The sequence below is a fragment of the Sminthopsis crassicaudata genome, chromosome 6 (assembly GCF_048593235.1).
Source record: "Sminthopsis crassicaudata isolate SCR6 chromosome 6, ASM4859323v1, whole genome shotgun sequence".
In the NCBI taxonomy this organism is placed as follows: domain Eukaryota; kingdom Metazoa; phylum Chordata; class Mammalia; order Dasyuromorphia; family Dasyuridae; genus Sminthopsis; species Sminthopsis crassicaudata.
Genome location: NC_133622.1, coordinates 78,481,461 through 78,494,948, shown reverse-complemented (window position 1 = coordinate 78,494,948; position 13,488 = coordinate 78,481,461). Strand labels below are relative to the sequence as shown.

Sequence of the window (13,488 nt, the reverse complement as noted above, 5' to 3'; positions counted from 1 at the left end):
GCTCCCAAGGATTTCTCTTGGTTTGGGGGAGTCAGAGCGGCAGCTTCATCCTGCCCACGCCTGAGACCCAGAGCGCTCTCCTTCCAAGTCCTCTTGGCAGGAATATTATTGTGGGTTCTGACTCTCTGTGTAGAGTTACTATTTAAAGGTCTTGGAGGGCTTTGGGGAAGCACTGGTGAGTCCCTGCCTTTACACCACCATCTTGCCTCCGCCTCCCTATTTACATTGTGGTCATTGCTCTCTTGACTTTGCTTATGTTGCTCTGCATAATTCCTGTGAGCTTTCCAAGTTTCTCTTTGTCATCATTTCTGAGAGCATGGTGTTCTGTTAGCATACTTTGTTTAACCATTCCCTAAATAATAAATGTCAATGCACATTTACTTTGTTTCCAGTTCTTTGCGATCAAAAAACATGCTGCTATTAATATTTTGATGTGCACAGGGGCTTTCTTCTTCTTTTTGAGGCTCTTCTCGGCATGTAAAGCCAGTAATGGAGTCTCTGGTTCATAGATTATGAATATTTTCATTAATTTATTTATGTAATTCCAAATTTATTTCTGTTATTGTTTAGTTCTATCTGTTGTCTAAAGGTAGAGCATTGGTTGTAATAAAAATAGTTAACATTAGTCCATCTTTAAATATTTATTAAATACCTACTATGTGCCTATTAAGTACCTTCTCTGGTAAGCACCAGAGCAGTAAAAAAAAAAAAAAAAAAAAAAAAAGAAGAAGAAGCCCTTGCCCTGAAGTTCATAGGCTACTGGGGAAAAGTAAGAAAATATATAAAAACAAGCTACTTTTAGTATAAATATGAAGTAATTAAGAGAAAGAAAGAGTTAAGAGGGGTTGGAAAGGCTCTCATAGACAATGGGAACGTTAATTAGGACTTACAGGAAGCCAGAGTAGGTATTAGAGGAAGCTGAAAACATTTCTATAACATGAGACTCAGATAATGTGAAATATTTATTTTAAAGTTTTAAAAACATCATACATATATTAACTCATTCGATTAGCTCACCTCACATTAAACATCTCAATCAATTTATTATCCTCCTTTTACAGATGAGGAAATTTTGTCTAAGGTCACTTAGCTGGTAAGGGTTGAGGCAGTATTCTACCCCAGATTAAGTCTAGCACTTGATCCACCATGCCACCTGCTATATATTAATAATGACCAGCCTGTTACTTAAGACATCATAACAGTGAATAAAATTTCATCATATAAATTCATATTAATATTTCATGTGCCAACCTTTCCATAGTTATAAGGTCATCTCAGACTCATACTTTTTGAAAAATTGCTTAGTATATGATATTAAAAAATAATTAATCTTTGATTTTTAGATTAATGTCCAATTTAAAATACAGCATTTAAGTGACTAAACATATACAAACATTTTCATTTATTTACATACCAACTCAGTGAAAATGCTTAACTGGTTTTATAATTAGCATGATATAATAAATTTTAGAATTCTTTAAATTCAGATATCTATTCCAAATTTTTGTTGAAATGGAACTATATCAGGTTTTTTGGGGACTATTATTTTTATTACTTCAGGTTAATTTATGTAGTGATTACAGAGCAATGACTGTAATGATTTTGAAAATCTTACTTGCCTAAATAATTCCTCTTAACTATTACTTCAGCCTAGTAAGTATTCTACAATTAATAATTCTCAAAAAGTTTGAAATGCACATTTTTTTCCAATTTTCCATTGCTATTTTTGTGGAGAAAGCAAAATGTATTTCTCATTGAATTAGCTTTTATTCACCTAATTTTTTTTCTTGAAAAATTTTTTCTTGATATTTTTTATATTTATTATTGCATAAAACTAATTAAAAATTGGAGCTTAGTGGTTTTTTTTTTCTGCTGAGGCAATTGGGGTTAAGTGACTTGCCCAGGGTCACCCAGCAAGGAAGTGTTAAGTGTCTGAGGTCAGAATTGAATTCAGGTTCTCCTGACTTCAGGGCTGGTGCTCTATCCATTGCCCTACCTAGCTGCCCTAGGAGCTTAGTTTTTAAAAGAAGGAACAAATATGTAGAAAGTAAAATCTCAGAAGAATCTTTGTTTTTGCAGTAAATGTTTTGAATAAACTGTGTGAATTAAATTTGTTTTTCTGTTTATTTTTTCATACAAACTGATTATGGTTTTTGCTGAACTGTCTATTTTTTCTTTATGGCTGGACTGTTAAAACATCTACATCAGGGATAATGCACTTAGAATCTGTTAACAGATTATGAATAGTATTTTCTTTTAAAATTACTTTTATTGATGTCTTTCATTTTTTGTCACATTCAGTTCCATGTATATGACTCTTCTTTCTCCTGACAAGTAAGCTATTACTTCTAACAAATATTAAAAATAATAAAAAAGCAGTTTTATAAAACTGGCCAACTTTTCAACCACTTTCTGACAGCTCACATAACAATACACCCCCTTCTGCCTCATTTCTTGAGTAAAAGGAGAAGGATTCATTTTCTTTTCTGGGGACAAGTCATTATAAGTCATATATAATTATATGTATTATGTATATGTATTATATAAACATAATTATGTATTGCATAATACATAACATAGTATAATAATACATGTATCTATGTATGTATATATACACTATATATTATACATAAAATATATGTTTGATCTTACATTTACTTTTCTGTATAAATTTTCATAGTCATTGTATTCATTATCTACATAGAGATGAGGTCTAGAATTGGGACACCTAAATTAAATTAAGTTTAATGGAGGTCTAAGTGGCAGGTTCTGGATATAGGGAGTCAAATAGAGCTCCCCTGCAACCCTTTTGATTAGGCGCAAGGATACAGAGTTAAACGAGGTCTAGTAGCGGCATAAGAGTCCTCTGTAAAGGAATTTACAGACCTGAAAACCTAGATTGATAAAAGAGGTTTATTGTGGGGTTTGGAAGTAGAGTCTTATCTACTTGAAAGTAGAGATAAAAGGGCATCAGAATCAGGATTCCAGTGGGCAGAGATCCTGGGCATGCCAGGAGTAAGGATGCAATGTTTGGAACCTCGACAAAGAGAGGACTCCAGCTTGGCTCTTTTATAGCTAAAGGGGCCTGTGGGTGAAGTCCCAGATTGGCTCCTGGCTGAGTTTCAGTGAGGCCTAGAATTTGCTAGATGGAGGTTGGGAAACCTGAGCAGATCATTAGAATGGGAGCTGGGATAGCCCAAGTTGGCTCAAATCCCATGGGGGCTGGAAGAGCCTGGATCTCCTATTGGAATTCAAAAGGGTGCTTTTGACCAGGATTTGTGAATCAAAAGTCCTAGCTTCTTCAGCTAGGAGGGGTTGGGAAGCAGACAGGAGTAAATCCATCTGAAAGGACTAGTCTTGAAGGGACCACAACCTGCATCAACAGCAGGTGTTTAATAAATGCTTGTTGTCATTGACTTAATGTATATTCTTGGTTCTACTTACTCTGCAATATTTTATCCAAATCTTTTATTTTCCAAATTCTTCATATTTTCATTTGGAATAATACATGGAGAGATGCCCACACTGTCAGGAACATGTGATTTCAAGTCTTCTCTCTTTGATATATCTTGTATGAGTGACCCTGGCAAGTTATATAACTGTAAAATGCCCCATGACAGCTGTAAATTTTAAGGTGCAGCTTTTCTTTCATTGGGATTTCCCTATCCTAGTGAAATCAGGAGTATTCCCTCTTCTTATCCTTCTATTAAACTAATATTCAAATATATTCATACATCATAATTTGCATATTCATTCTTCAGTCAGCTTACACATACTTTGTTTTTCCTCTATTTCATTGTATACAGTATACAAGAACTATAGTATCTCTTTATCTGAGAATAGGATTCCTGGAACCAAAACCACGAATTTATTAAGGTGATTTTTTTCCACACAACTCCAAAATTATTTTCTAGAATAGTTTGGTCAGTTCACCATCAGACCTGCAATGTATTGGTACAAATATCTTTTCATAGATGGGATGTTCAAGAAGGATTAGCACTTCTGGTGTGAAGCTTTTTCAAGACCTTTCAGAGTTCCTCAACCACCTTTGGTGTCTATCTATATCCCAACTCTTACCTTGGCTCCAAGAAACTGCAGTAGGAACTGCAGCCAGAGCCTAGTAAAGCTGTCTTGCCAGATGGGATTAACCCCAGGCCTCGAGCTCATTGCTGAGAGGATGCTCTCCTCAAGCATACAAAGACTTAGCAGAATGAGTGAATGAGAACAATTTGTTCCCAAATCCATAAAGCCACTAAATGCTGTGGAACATTTAGAGCCTTTGACGATCAGACATCAAAACCCCAGAGTCATCGACTTATCCCAGGTTGTTGCCAGTCATCGTGATTTTTGTGCTGCTTCTAGTCTTTGATGACTAGAAAAAAGAGTCAGTCTGATGATTTTGTGCAACTCTAAGTAACTTAATTCTAATTCATGTGCAAATCAAGATATTGACCCCATTATTTTTGTGATGTCATTGGTCCTTTTTGAAAATAAAGGATAAACAACAGTAATGACTATTATCATTTTTATAAGCATTGCCAGTATGTAGGGTATATCTCTAAACACTAATATCCACCGAGTTCAAAATTGATATTGGCTCAAAACGAAGTATTCTCTCTGCCCTGGGACTGGATCATAGATCACAGAACTACTAGATGGGAATGATTCTTGTTCCCAGAATGAATTGTAGGAGGAAGAAATTTGAACCCGGAAAACCAATTAAATAGTTATTGTATGTGGAAATACGTTTAGAATTGCACATGTTTAACCCATATTGGATTACTTGTTGTGTAGGAGAGAAGGTTGGGAGGAAGTCAGGGAAAAAAATTTGGAAAACAAGTTTTTCAAGGGTGAATGTTGAAAACTAGATTTGTGTATATTTTGAAAATAAAAAGTAGGGGCAGCTAGGTGGTGCAGTGGATAGAGCACCAGCCTTGAATTCAGGAGAACCCGAGTTCAAATGTGGTCTCAGACACTTAACACTTCCTAGCTGTGTGACCCTGGGCAAGTCACTTAACCCCAGCCTCAGGAAAAAAAATAAAATAAAATAAAAAGTTATCAAAATAAAATAATAGTTATTGTAATTTTTCAGAGTCGTGATAACAATCTGAATTTAATGTGGATATTTTTGTGAATGGTGAGAAGGAAATGTATATAAGAGATGCTATAAAGGTAAACTATTGGATATTTGGGGTGAAGAGAAAATGAGGAATTGAGGGTGATACCAAGATTGTGAGCATGGATGACAGGGAGGATGGTTGAATATAGTAATAAGAAATTTTGAAAAGACAAGAGCTTGGAGATGTAGGAAAGGAATGGGAAGATGAGGGGATGGTACTGAATTCTATTTTGAATGTGTTTGATCTGTGTAACACAATGTCTAAAGGGCAACTGGTAGAGTGGGATCTGAGGTCTCTTGAGAGAGTAGAACTAGAAATATGATCTGAGAATCATAATCACAGAAATTATAACTGTACCCATAGGAATTGATAAGATCATCCAGGAAGATAACATAGCAGGAAAAAAGAAGAGTGTTCAGGTTCAGGTCTTTGAGAGTACACCCAGAGTTACTGAATGGTTATGAAATGGATGAAGTGGCCATGACAGGAGAAAAGATTCAGCAAAGGAGATTGAAAAGGAACTATCCAGAAAACCAGTAGAAAAGTATCAGAAAAAGCTAGAGAGAGATTCTAGGAGGAGAATGTAATTAGCAATGTTAAATGTTGCTGAGGGGTCAAATCTGATGAAGATTTGAGGAATGGCCTTTAAATTTGTACATTAAGAGATCATTGATAACTTTGGAATGGATAATTTCATTTAATTGAAGAAGTTATATACCTAATTACAAAAGATTAAAAGAGTAAGAAGTAGCATCAACTTTAGTTGGCTTTCTCAAGGAATATAGTCAAATGGGAAAGATTGACAAAGAATTGAAAATTGATGGGACACTTATCAGTTAAGGAATGGCTGAATAAGATGTGGTATATGATTGTGATGGAATAGTATTGGGCTAAAAGAAATGGTTAGCGGGATACCTTCAGAAAAACCTGGGAAGGCATATATGAATGATACGCTGTGAAATTATTTTTCTTGATTTTTTTTTTGGTCTGTGTTTCCTTCTGTCACATGGCTGATATGGAAATATGTTTTGCCTGACTTTACATGTATAATTTTTATCAAAATGCTTTCTTGAAAGCGGAAGGAAGAGAATTTGGAAGTCAAAAAAGATTTTTTAAACAATGTTAACATTTTCTAACATGTAATTGAGAAATAATCCATGAAATAAATAAAATATGCTTGGGAAAAGAAAATTCTCCAAATAAATATAGACTATTGTTAAAAAGGAAAAAAAAAGGATAAGGAGTTCTCCAATTAATGTGTGTATTCTTTGGGTTATTGAAGTCTGTGTAATTCCATTCACTTGTTTATGATTCTTATTTAGTCTTTCTTGTAATTTCCTTTTTTTTTTTAAATGGAAAATAATCCATGAAATAAATAAAATATACTTGGGGAAAGAAAATTCTCCCAAATAAATATAGACCACTGTTTAAAAAAAAAAAAAAAAAAAAAAAGGATAGGGAGTTCTCCAATTAATGTGTGTATTCTTTGAGGTTATTGAACTCTGTTTGTGATTCTTATTTAGTCTTTCTTGTAATTTTCTTTTTTTTTTTTTTAATTAGAGCTAAATAATTTGCTGATTACGATTTTGTAATGTAATGTGAGGCCTGAAAATGCTATATCCTCTTCATTCCTGGGTTGTTGAGGGTTTTTTTTTGTTTTTTGTTTTTTAATTTCCCTAAAAATTCCAGAACTTTTGTTTCTCCAAGTGACTGTGGTTACTATTTTATCTATCCTTATAAAGTATTTCCTGGGGAAAAAAACTAGCATTTTCAGCCTCAATGTTTAGAGGAAGTATCAATATGTTCTGATATGTTTTATCTTTTAATGAATATGTACTTTATTTTTTCAAGTGATTCCATCAATTTAAAATTTTTCGTATATCAATCCAGCCTTTTAATTTTTTAAATAATTTAATCTACTGTATTTAAATTAAAATAACTCAGCATCAAGTGATTGCTAAAGTTGATTTTGCAATTCTTTATTTGAAGTCCCCCCCAACTTTTGACTCCAGGCATTTTCACTAGCCTATTCCCTCATGCCTGGAATGCTTTTCCCTCTTATCTATATTTTCTGGTTTCCTTCAAGTCCTATCTTCAATGGGAAACTTTTCCCAAACTTACCTACCTTACTTCCTTTAATTCTAGTGCCTTCCTTTTGATGATTATTACTAATTTATCTTGTAGTAGACTGATTAAACAGAGTCTCCCCATTTGACTTCTTGAATATAGAGACTAGCTTTTACTTTTATATGCCCACTACTTAACACAGTGCCTGGCACACAGTAAGTATTTAACAATGTTATTGACTGAATAACCTTGAGAGTTAATAACCCCAAAGTCAAAATAATGTAATCTATTCTCTGTTATAGGCCTTAGAGAGTGAATTTGTTTCCTGCCAGCTTCACCAATGGATTGATCTCATTTTTGGCTATAAACAGCAAGGACCAGAGGCAGTCCGAGCCCTTAATGTCTTCTATTATCTGACCTATGAGGGAGCTGTCAATCTGAGTTCAATAACAGATCCTGTATTGAGAGAGGTAAGTTTTTGTTTTGTTTGGTTTGGTTTGTTTTTTTTAACTGAGAGCCATTCCAGTACCAATTCTAGAAACATACGGTTGCTTTTGAATATGTCCTTCCTTAATTTGATAATACCATATATCACTGGTGTTACTCTTTTTAAAATATTTATTTTAAATGATCTTGAGCAATGCATGGTTTATTCCATTTTCATTTGTATTTTAAGGGCTATTTTGTGAATAATAAAATTGCTTAAGGGATTCAAATACCATATGGAAATAAAGGAAATCTTTACTTTTATGGAGAATTTACTTGTATTTATCCAGTTAGGTTATTAGCCTAATGTTTTATCCCTCAATGAGGGAAACGAAGTCTTATAAACCATTGTATAGTGTTTCTAAGTATCAGTCAAAGAATTACTGTAATGAGAGATAAGTGTACCTTGTAGAAAAAGTTACAATGAAGAACTTCTGCAAAAGCAGGAATTCTGGTACAATTTTATTTAATTATTTTAATTTTTTTTTAATTTAAAATTTTTTTTGTCTTATCTAATGTTTATTTTTTATTTAATGTAATTTCATTTAATGTTAAAAAAAAGTCTAAGGTAGTCATACCTTAGTTAGTTAGTGGTCATACCATATTTAGACTACTCTAACGAACAGTTATGTTAGACTAGGAAGAGAGATCACTAGAGGAGAACACTGTAGGAGGCAAGTGGGTTCCAGGAGCTATGAGGGTTAGATTAGAAAAGAAGATTACAAACCAGATACTGAAGCATGACAGGAGAAGAATGCTCAGTGATTGGAGGTTCATGGATGGCAGAATTAAAGATGTAAAAAGATGAAAAGGACCCTTGGTACCTTTCCCTTTGCTTTGTCTTTTACCTTTCCCTTGCCCTGTTATTTTTTTTTTGTGTGTTTTCATCTCCTCAGTTTTGTATTTCCTTTCACTAATATAGAAAAAGAATCATCCCATCTCTCTCTTTCATCTACTCCTACAACATTGTCACTTTCTGCCTTTTATTAGAATTAATTCTATAGCTTCTTGGAAATCTTTAAAGCTAAAACAAACAAAAATTTTCTGAATGGGGAATAGTGTAAATTTAGTCCTTCTTTGAACTGGGAAGATAAATTTAGTTAAATTTAAAGGTTCTATATACCTTTTAAAAAGATTTTTTTGGTAGTTATCACTTTTCCCTTGCTTGAAGAATTTCCAGATTGGTGGGATCTACTGGAGTTTGTATTGTGCTGATAAAACCTTTGTAATCTAAGGTCATCCTCATAGTTCATAGCACAAGGAGGTATCACAATGGACTTTATTGCAATAGCCTAGTGATAGACTCTATACCTCTTGTCCAAGGACCAATCTCTTTAATTTCACTTGTAATCATGTCGTCATGTTGACCACAAAGTGATTGAATTAGGAAAGACAATAATTCTCTAATGCCTTCTAATATATTTAGAGAGGTTATGAACAGAGATAAGGGAGAAAGAACCTTCATCGCTGAAAATACATATCCTTGAAATAAGGAAGTAACTATTCTTGCTAATAAACTCATCATCATTTCTTTTGATTCACTGACATTGATGTAGCTTTCTTTTATTGTATCCTAGTACCTTCATGATGAATAGAATTTTAAACATTTTGAAATAAAGAAGAAACATGGAACAAAATCAAAGGAGATTCTGATTAATGCTACACTTGTAGAAGCATGAATTATTTTGCTTCTCTCCATGATTGGTTTTTTTTTTTTTTTATTTGAAATCAAAACTACAGAAGAGTGTTACTATTCTCATCATATTTTGTCGCCATGTATGATTAGGACTACTCATTTCTTTGATTCTACTCTCTTTTTCTCCTCCTCTTATTACAGTGAAGAGAATTCTGATTTAGAAATTAAAGAACCTAGATTCAAATCTTTCTGCTGTTATGTAGTAACTATGTGACATTGAGCAATCTTTGAGCCTCAATTTCCTATTCTTCAAAATGAAGAGTTTTAACAGCTGTCTTCAGAGATACAATGCAGCTCTAAACATCTATCTTTATGATCCTTTGTATTTGTTTATAAACTATTTTGGGTATATGGTTCATATTTAGTTAATAGCTTATATGTAATTTTTTAAAAATCAAAGATAACTTATATGAAAAGCATAACCACTCCTTCACTTCATTTTATTTAAGTCTAAATTTTTTTCATGCTGTTTTTTTTTTTTTAGTAGTAGGCTTTATCAACTGATATTATTATTGAGTATTATACATATAGGGAGCATTTTTAATTTTCAAAAAAAATTTAGTTTACCAAATAAAATGAACATGATTACATATATTATAGATAAGAAAGCATTCATACGTGTAATTTTAAATCTCCATAATGTAGAGCTTGGTATGTGTATGTATCTTGTTTTTTATGTAGCCAAAATTCCCCCCTGTGTATCTTCCCTTTCTTTCTCCCAGAGGGTGAGTTTATATAACAAACATTTTAATAATAGCTTTTTATTTTAAAAATATATGCAAAAATACTTATCAGTATTCACCTTTGCAAAACCTTGTGTTCCCAATTTTTCTCCTTCCCTTCTTCCTCTCCCCTCTCCCCTAAAGGGCAAGTAATCCTATTTATGTTAAACATGTACTGTTCTATACATATTTCCACATTTATCATGTGCACAAGAAAAATCAGATCAAAAAGGGGAAAAATAAAAAAGAAAAACAAACAACAACAAAGGTGAAAATACTATGATGTGATCTACATTCAATCCCCATAGTCTCTCTCTGGATGCAGATGGCTCTCTCCATTACAAGTCTGTTGGAATTGACCTGAATCACCTCCTTGTTGAAAAGAGCCACATCCATTAGAATTGATCATCACATAATCTTCTTGTTGCCGTGTATAGTGTTCTCTTCCTCTATAAGAAATGATCAGCAGGATGATTTCGCCTGGAGAGACTTACCTGAACTGATGCTAAGTGAAATGAGCAGAAGATCCTTATACATGGCAACAGCAAGATTATGTGATGATCAATTCTGATGGACGTGGCTCTTTTCAATAATGAGAGGATTAAGACCAACTTCAATGATCCTGTAATAATGAAAGCCATCTACAACCAGAGAAATGTGGGAACTGAGTATGGATCACAACATAACATTCTCACTCTTTTTGTTGTTATTTGTTTGCATTTTATTCTCTTATTTTTTTCCCTTTTTGATCTGATTTTTCTTGTGCAGCAAGATAATTTCATAAATGTTTACATATATTGGATTTAACATATATTTTTACCATGTTTAATATGTATTGGATTACCTGACATCTAGAGCAGGTGTTGGGGGAGGGAGAATTGGAACACAAGGTTTTGCAAGGGTTAATGTTGAAAAATTATCCATGCATATATTTTGAAAATAAAAAGCTTTAATAAAAAAGAACAATAATATTCCATTCCATTCTTATACCATAACTTATTCAGCCATTCCCCAACTGGTGAACATCCACTTAGTTTCTAGTTATAAAGAGGACTGCTCCAAACATCTTTCCCTTTTTTTATGGTCGCTTTGGGATCCCTGTAGGGACAATGCTGAATCACTTTTGATAGTCCTTTGGGCATAGTTCCAAAATTGTTTTCCAGAATGATTGAATCCATTCACAAATCCACCAACAATGTATCAGTGTCCCAGTTTTCCCACATCCCCTCCAACATTTATCATTATCTTTTCCTTTCATCTTAGCCAGTCTGAGAGGTGTGTGGTGGTACTTTAGAGTCGTCTTAATATTTAGAGCTCTTTTTCATATGACTAGAAATGGTTTTAATTTCTTCATCTTAATCTGAAAATAGTTTGTTCATATTTGTTCATTTGTCAATTGGAGAATGGTTCTTATAAATTTGAGTCACTTCTATATATTCTCTATATATTTTAGAAATAAGGCCTTAATTTTCCCCCAGTTTTTTACTTCCCTTCTAATCTTGGCTGCCCTGGTTTTGGCAAACTTTTTTTTTACATTTATAAAACACTTTATTTTATTTTTAAAAGTTATTTTTCTTTTCTTTTTTTTATTATAGCTTTATATAAACAAAACATATGCATGGGTAATTTTTCAACATTGACTTTTGCAAAAACTTCTGTTTCAACTTTTCCTTTTCTTCCCTCCACTCTCTCCCCTAGATGGCAGGTAGTCTCATACATGTTAAATATGTTAAAGTATATGTTAAATTCAATATTTGTATATATAGTTATACAGTTATCTTGCACAAGGAATATCAGATTTAGAAAGAAGGTAAAAATAATCTGAGAAAAAAACAAAAATGCAAACAAACAATAACAGAAAGAGTGGAAATGCTATGTTGTGGTCCACACTTATTTCCCAGAGTACTTTCTCTGGGTGTAGCTGGTTCTGTTCATTACAGATCAATTGGAACTGATTTGGATCCTCTCATTATTGAAGAGAGCCACGTCCATCAGAATTGATCATCATGTAGTATTGTTGTTGAAGTGTATACTGATCTCCTGGTTCTCGTCATTTCACTCAGCATCAGTTCATGTAAGTCTCTCCAGGCTTCTCTAAAATCATCCTGCTGGTCATTTTTTATAGAACAATAATATTCCATAACATACCACAATTTATTCAACCATTTTCCAATTGATGGCCATCCATTCAGTTTCTAGTTTCTTGCTACTACAAAAAGGGCTGCTACAAACATTTCTGCACATGTGGGTCTCTCTCCTTCCTTTAAGATCTCTTTGGGATATATTTTTATCTTTCATATAGAAGAACTTAAAAATTCCTTATTGAAACACTGCCTGATTGGAGTCCTTCAAATCTATTCTAAAGGGCTTTAAATTATTAATAGAAAGAGAAAAGTCATATGACATATAATAAAGACAGGGGGCTAATTAGGCTAGATGGCAGAATTCAGGTAGGGGAATTGATGGAGTACCTGTTTTATTCTGGAGGTAATAAATAGGAAAAAACTAGAATGAGGGAATCTTTGTTTACATAGCAGCAGTATAGAGGATGGGCTGGAGTGGGGAGTTAGGATACTTGAGTCCAAGAAATTATTTATAAGACCATTCTGATAATCCAAGGGAAATTTATTGAAGAACTCGGTTAAAGGTAGTTTTGTTAAGAGAGGGAATTGATTGGAAGTAAAACAGAATGGGAAGATAGAAATAGCAAGATCTGCCAACTCATTGGATAAGGGGATTTATGGGGAAGAAAAGAGTAAAGGTCCTGAAAGAATGATAGGGAAATATGGAAGAGGATGATTTTGGGGGGAGGGGCAGGAGAGGAGATAAACGATTTCATTTTAGATTTATTGAGTTTAAATTGGAACATCCAGTTTAACAACTAATTATCAATTGCAATATTGAAGCTTAGGGAAGAGACTAGAGCTGGAGATTTCAATGTGGGAGCCATCTACATAGAGATGATAATCAAACCAATAGGAATTGATCAAGTTACTAGGAAAGAGAGTATAAAGGAAAAAGAAAATAGGAGGAATTTAATTTCTTCTGGGGTGATAAAGTATGCAAATTAGTAAATACAAAATCATTTGAAGGAGTGAACATTTATTAGGGGCTTCTAGAAAAGCTCCTCATCAGGGAGTGGTACATGAATTAAGTCTTGACAAAAGCTAAGGATATGTATTGAAGTTATCGAGGACAAAAAAAATCACAGAGGCAGGAAATGGAATACCAAGTTTAGGAAGCAATGAATAGACCAATTTGCTTGGAAGATGCTAGAGTATATGAATGAAAAGTACTATGAAAATAAGTAAACAGAGAAGCTGGAAGTAACTTAAAAAGCAGTTCTTTCTTCCAAAATGGCTACTTAACAGGACACTTCAGAGAAAAAAAAAACTTT

General features: G+C 33.4%; 1 protein-coding gene across 4 annotated transcripts in view; it reads left to right on the top strand.

The window, feature by feature from the left end:
- The window catches only part of LRBA (LPS responsive beige-like anchor protein), a 742,057-nt gene that overhangs the window by 633,485 nt on the left and 95,084 nt on the right, over positions 1–13,488 (top strand). For all 4 annotated transcript variants that reach the window (XM_074272516.1, XM_074272513.1, XM_074272515.1 and 1 more), the window contains exon 48: positions 7,490–7,657. In XM_074272516.1, coding sequence (XP_074128617.1) covers positions 7,490–7,657 — 168 coding nt within the window. The remainder of the gene's footprint in view (positions 1–7,489; positions 7,658–13,488) is intronic.